Source organism: Pediculus humanus, genomic scaffold (genome assembly GCF_000006295.1).
Source record: "Pediculus humanus corporis 1103172107770 genomic scaffold, whole genome shotgun sequence".
Lineage (NCBI taxonomy): Eukaryota > Metazoa > Arthropoda > Insecta > Psocodea > Pediculidae > Pediculus > Pediculus humanus.
Window position 1 is genome coordinate 270,582 of NW_002987368.1, and position 6,380 is coordinate 276,961.

Below are 6,380 nucleotides of genomic sequence, written 5' to 3' on the forward strand. Positions count from 1 at the left end.
GTTTACTTGAAGGACTTTTTTTTTTATTATTAATTTTTTATTGATGTTAAAAATTTTTCCCAATGCTTTATTTTTTTTTTTTTTGTTAAGTATTATAATTCATTCAAGATCTTTTGAATATTTTAAAATTCTTAGTTAGTTTTTTTTTTTTTTCATAAATAATATATATTTATTTATTTTTTTTACACTTCAGGTTTGTATTTTATTTTTGTTTTTAATAATAATATGGTTTCTAAACAAAACAGCTCAAAGTTAATACCCAAAATTTAGAAAAAAAAAAAAAAACTTACATTTTTAAATAATCAATACTAAAATAATAAAATTTATTTATTTTTATATTTAAAAAAAAAAAAAAAAATTACTGACAAAATGTTTTAAGTACAATATAGCGTCGGAAGTATTATATCATGCATTTCTAAGTCGTAGGCAACAAGGCCCATTAGCTCAGTTGGTTAGAGCGTCGTGCTAATAACGCGAAGGTCGTGGGTTCGATCCCCCCATGGGCCACATACAATTTTTTTTTTTTTTACACTTTATTGATTTATTTTTTAAAAACCGGAAAAATAAAATTTATTTCCAAAAAAAAAAATCATTTTCAAATTGCTGTAATTCCAAATTAATTAATTGTAAAAATTAATAATTATTTACTTTTTTTTAAATTCAAATTATTTCGATAAAAAAAATGATTTTTTTTTTTTTTTTGAATGAGTTTCACTAACAACGTTTTGCAAATTAAACACTCACAAATTTAAATTTGTTACAAAAAACTTTTTTTTTTTTTTCCAAAATACATTCATTTTTTATATAAATACAAAACATAATAATCGTTTAATTGTTTTTAAAAATAAATTTTAAACATTAACACCTTAAAATATTTTTGCAATCTATTTAATAATAAAAATTAAAGGCATATAAAATTTTTTTATTTATTTAAACTCATTTTGATAGGACTTAATTTATAAATAACTTATGTTCAAAACTTAAAATTAAATATTTTATTTAATAATATTAAAAATATTTTATTTTTTATATTAAAAAAAACTTTATATCTTAAAAATATAATTAAAAAAATCATTATTCAAACTTTTTTTTTTTTTTAAAAATAATGTGTACATAAATATATTGTCATATAATAAAAATTATTCTGAAAAACTAATTTTTTTATACTAATTTAATGCTATCTGTAGTCTCTAAGACTTTTCAATAAAAAAAAAAAAAAAAAAAAAAAAAAAAACTTAAAAATAATTTTTCTCTTCACCTATTTAAACCTGTTTTGATATGTTTTAAATAATTATTAAAAAAAAAAATTCTTCAGTAAATAAACATTTAAAAATAAGTTTAAGATAATTTTACTGAAATGAAATACATGTAGGGAGTATATGGAAGTCTTATGAAATATTTCACAATGTGAATTAATTAACTTCCAATTCTTCGTTTAATTCCTGTATTGTTCTTTCTGCATCATCTTCAATCATTTTGTAAGGATCTAATGTAGACCATTGTTGATATAAGTAATAAATAAAATACAATGTAACCAGTATAACTAAAACTTTAAAAAAAAAAAAAACAAAAAATTGTAGTCAGATTTACAATTTGTAGTGCAATAAAATTATAAAAACATAATTAAATATATCTAACCTGCAATTATACTCTTTAACCACCCGGAAGAGTTGGAACATTGTGAGTTCACCTTTTGTGTGTTTGTGCCCAAATATCTGTTAATGTTTGGCTCCCAAGTGCCAATGTAATGATCTCCAAATCCACTACCAGATTTTTTTCTGTTGCTTACTCCTATATTAGGTTTATATTGTCCAGCAGTATTAAACCCAGATTTAAATTGGTTTTCATTATCGAGACCAAATTTCAGTTGACTACCTAAACCTGTCTTGAAGTGATCAACTTTATCATAACTTTTGTAAATATCTCCTGAACTTGGTTTGTCGTTGATGTGTCTTTCTGAATATAAAGGCTCTGAATATTTTTCTGAATTATACCTATCAGCAAATCTTTTCCTCAAATCAGAACTCAAATCTAAATCTGAACTTTGCTCAATATAACTGTAACTAGATCCTTTAGGTATTGTTTCAATATAACTGTAGCGTGATGTTTTCGGAGCGTCATTGGATAACCCTGGTGTCGTACTACGACCACTACGTTCATACGATGGCACGTAAGACTTTTCTGTTTCAAATTTTGTTGGCTCAGTTACGCTAGGCTTAGGAGATTCACGTAATTCTGAACCTTTTCTGTTTTTCGCGTCATTTTTTATGGGTGACGGTGATATTACTTCAACATCGCTGTCTGAAAACTCATCCACAGGTGGAGTAAAATTTTCGGCTTTGTTTTTTGCCTCTGTACTGTTAGTTTCCTTAACGTTACCGCTAGTACTATTATTTAAGCCACTCAGAATCTTAATTAATTTTTTTTCATAAACTCTCCGGGTATTTTTTAACACAGGACCAATATTAGCATCAAATTCCTTAAGTTGATGGTATAATTCGTCATCAGAGAGCATTTCCACATCTTTAATCACATTATTTTTGTTAGGTGATGTAGAACTAGTGACATTTTGACTGCCGGTTTTTGGAGGGTTTTCATCATCGCTTGAGTAAACATCGCCTAGAGAATCATTCATTGTGCTGTATTGTTTGTACAACTTCAAATAATCGGCTTTTTTTGAGCGTGATGGCGGTAATGATATTCCTTGTTCTGTTAGTGATTTTTTTAACTGATCTATTGTCATTGACGACATATTACACTATAAAAATAAAATTAATACAAATGAATTACAAACAAGTACTACTTAAGATTTCGCATCCAGAAAAATGGCGGACGAATGATAAAACAGTATTATTTCTATATTATGAGGCCCTGAAAACCAATGCTTTAACATTAGAGTTTGCAGTGACCGACCGCTGCATCGTCTAATAAATTTTTTAAATTTTATTTGTGGTAAATTAATTCTTTTAAATTAAATATTAATTGTTTTTTAAAGTTTTTGTATGTTATAAATTTGTCTTAATAAACTTGTTTTCAGAAAGGTAATTATGTCGAGATACAGAGAGTGGGATTTGTCATGTAAAGTATATGTAGGAAACCTTGGGAGTAACGCTTCGAAGCATGAAATTGAAGCGGCATTTAGTAAATATGGACCCTTGAGAAATGTTTGGGTGGCTAGGAATCCACCAGGATTTGCTTTTGTTGAATTTGAAGATCCCCGCGATGCTGAGGATTCTGTACGGGGCTTAGACGGAACGTAAGTAAACGCAATGTTTACTCCTAACATTTCATTCAAATGATTTTTTCTGTATTGCTTAAAATGTGTTTTTTTATTTTCAATAGGAGATGCTGCGGTACTAGGATTCGTGTAGAAATGTCATCAGGTCGTAGCCGGCGTGGTGGAGGAAGCGGGGGAGGTGGGGGAAGAGGTTCAAGGCGCTATTCTAGGTGAGTTTCTTAATAATTTTAGCTATTGTTTTACAGTTTTTAAAGTAATAATTATTACTTTATTAACATAATCATAATAATTCTTAAAATGTTTGACTGTTGCTTATGTTTTGGATTATACATGAAAAGGGTTTGAGTGTTAAGGTTTTTAAAATTTGAAGATTATACCTTCTACAATTTGAACTAAAAAATGATGGTCTGTAATACCAAAACATCAGCATCAAGTAAAAATTTATTTTAAATTAATGTCAGAAGTAATTGTAAATTTGGAATGCTTATTATATATATTTCATATTTAAAGTCCCTGTGCTTCTTCATAATTGAACTTTTTAATGAGTAGTAGTATTTTCTTTTGTGCCTTAAAAAAACTTCTTTTATATTGTAAAACCTCTTCATAGGAATTCAATGATCAACAATTTTCTGTTTAAAAAAGTAGTAGTAATTATTACTACATATGAAAAAAATCAAAATCTAGAAAAAAAAAAAATTTTGTAAACATTTTTTTCCAAAATTTACAGGCTACGACTCATCCCACTCCTGATAAATGCATCCTTAATACCTCCAACATGAAAATATTAAGAGTACCGAGTAGAGAACTGGTGTTTTGGGTTGGAGCTTCATTGTTGCTCAAGGCTTCTTGTTCGTCCTTCTTATTCCGTCCGCTCCGCCCAGCTCATTCAACTCCCTGCTTTCAACTTTTCAACTTGAATATATCAATCAATCGCGAGTTATTTCTTCCCAACAAACCTTCAGCAACTTTATTTACAACAACAGCCAACAACAGGCTTTTTTTTATGGCACATGACACATCTATAGATTACAAAAAACATCTAAATTTTTCATCAATCCACAATCAACTGGGTTTTTCTGGTAAGATTATTTGGTTATCAATTTTAACATGTACATTTAAACTTAACTTTTCCCATGTTATTGATATTTTTTTCGGTGGGTTAGCAATGCATTTATTTCATTGCTTGACTTAACCAGATAAATTTTTTTTTTTTTTTCGCTTATAATCGTGTAACTTTTGACCCATTGCTGTGGTAAGTACAAATGTGGGAAAATGACAGCATGAATTTTTTTTCAGTAACATTAAATCATTTAAATCATAATTATGGAGTTAGCATTAGCAGATAATTCCATGTCATGTTAAGTTTTTTAAATATCAATTTTTCTATAATTTTTAATTTTTTTTTGAAAATTGTGTTTATACCATTACTAATAATCGAAAAGAAATTTTTTTTTTTTTTATCGCTAACTTATAAAAATTGTGTCATTGTATAAAAATTAACGTTTTGTGTAACTCATCCAAGTTTATTTAATAAACTACTCTAACAGTTTAAAATACATAATATAATCATATATATATATATATAAATTTAAAGCAATCTTTCTTATTAATTTAAAGCATTAAAAATTGAAATTTAAATTTTATATAAATTTGCTTACAATATGAGAAGCCAAATAAGTATTATTATAAATTAACAAAAATAATGCTTAACTTATGTGTACGAATACATTTACAATTTAATGTACATAATATATTTAAATTTTTTTTTTTTCATCAAATTTAATTAACGCCGCATTATGTCTTAATATAATTTATCTTAAAATATTAAAAAAAAAAAAAAAAAAAGACCGTGAGCTTAACACAAAAAAGTTTTAAACAAACATTTCAAATTAAAAAAAAAAAATTTATTTTTTTTTTTTTTTTTGCTTCAATTCAAAATATATTATATTTTCCAGATCAAGATCTCCAAGAAGACGATCATTTTCACGTTCCCGATCCAGAAGTCGTGACAGAAGGTCAAGATCGTATTCAGGGGGAAGATAAAGTAAGCAAAAAAATAATAATAATAATAATAATAATAAAATTCTCGTTTTTTTTTTTGTGATGAATATTAAATAAAATTTATTATTATTTTTATTTAGGAATAATAGGCGAGCCTTGGATTTCCTTACTCAAGTACAAAACTAGAACGGAAGGTATTGTCTTGGGCTTTTTAGATAATTAAACATTTTTTTTTTTTTTTTAGAATAAGAGAAAAAAAAAAAAATTATTTTTAATTGTATCAATTGTAAACAATACCCGTAACTGAATTTTTTTTTTTTTTCTTTAACAACTGTTTATAATTAATTAAAAGTTAAATTAATGATCTTAAATTTATACATTTCAAAAAACAAATTTAATCAATTGATTTTGTTGTATAATAATTAAATCAAATTTTTTTTTTATTTAAAATAATTAAAGGATTATTTATTCCTTTAAAAATAAATAAATTTATTAAAATTTATTTTTATTTTTTTAAGTAAAATAAATTTTACTTAATTTTTTTTTTTTCATTGCTCTGAAGGAAAAAAAAAAAAAAATGAAATTTTTTTAACCTGTAATCTGTAACATTAACGTATTATATATAAATTATTATTATTATTATTATTTTTTTTTTGTAAATTTTTGTTCATTTTTTTTAAAAAAAAAAAAAATATCTGTTGTTCAATCTGTTTTTTTTTTTTTTTTTTTTTTTTTTTCTTTAAATCCCAAGGTGTATATGAAAATAATAATGAATTTATTTGGGACGACCCTGAAAAAAATTTATTAAATAAATAAACCATATTTATTGTAATTCTCAAGGATTGATTAAATTAAATTTATCCTAATAATTAAAATATAAAAAAGATATTTTTTTAAAACTGATTTAATATTAAAATAGTTATTGAAATAAATGACAAAAAAAATCATTATTTTGTTTTTTTTTTTTTACTTATAGATAATTAATCGTTTTAACAGTTTTAAAAATATATAATTTTTAAAAAAATATTTTAGTTACTGGTATTTTAAAAATGATTTTTGTATAGCATAATGTGTTAAAAATTGAAATCATTTCCAATTTAATTTTTTTTTTTTTTTGTTTATGCAAGTCATGTGTAGAATT

General features: G+C 24.6%; 3 protein-coding genes and 1 non-coding gene across 4 annotated transcripts; 3 read left to right on the top strand and 1 right to left on the bottom strand.

Moving 5' to 3' along the window:
- The first annotated feature begins 433 nt into the window (after positions 1-433).
- On the top strand, positions 434-507 carry Phum_PHUM357370. Its single transcript has one exon. It is a non-coding gene; the product is annotated as a tRNA-Ile (tRNA).
- Positions 508-1,412: 905 nt separating this feature from the next.
- Phum_PHUM357380 (uncharacterized protein) lies at positions 1,413-2,752 on the bottom strand (the record flags this gene model as incomplete). The annotated part of the gene is made up of 2 exons (XM_002427929.1): positions 1,413-1,549; positions 1,639-2,752. The coding sequence occupies 2 exons, from the start codon at positions 2,750-2,752 to the stop codon at positions 1,413-1,415; spliced, it is 1,251 nt and encodes a 416-aa protein (XP_002427974.1).
- A 295-nt stretch (positions 2,753-3,047) lies between these two features.
- Positions 3,048-3,490, top strand: Phum_PHUM357390 (RNA-binding protein, putative; the record flags this gene model as incomplete). The annotated part of the gene is made up of 3 exons (XM_002427930.1): positions 3,048-3,256; positions 3,343-3,447; positions 3,484-3,490. 3 exons carry the CDS (start codon positions 3,048-3,050, stop codon positions 3,488-3,490), a joined length of 321 nt encoding a protein of 106 aa, XP_002427975.1.
- Positions 3,491-3,637: 147 nt separating this feature from the next.
- Positions 3,638-4,584, top strand: Phum_PHUM357400 (uncharacterized protein; the record flags this gene model as incomplete). The annotated part of the gene is made up of 4 exons (XM_002427931.1): positions 3,638-3,671; positions 3,700-3,707; positions 3,966-4,317; positions 4,535-4,584. The coding sequence occupies 4 exons, from the start codon at positions 3,638-3,640 to the stop codon at positions 4,582-4,584; spliced, it is 444 nt and encodes a 147-aa protein (XP_002427976.1).
- Between the last annotated feature and the right edge of the window lie 1,796 nt (positions 4,585-6,380).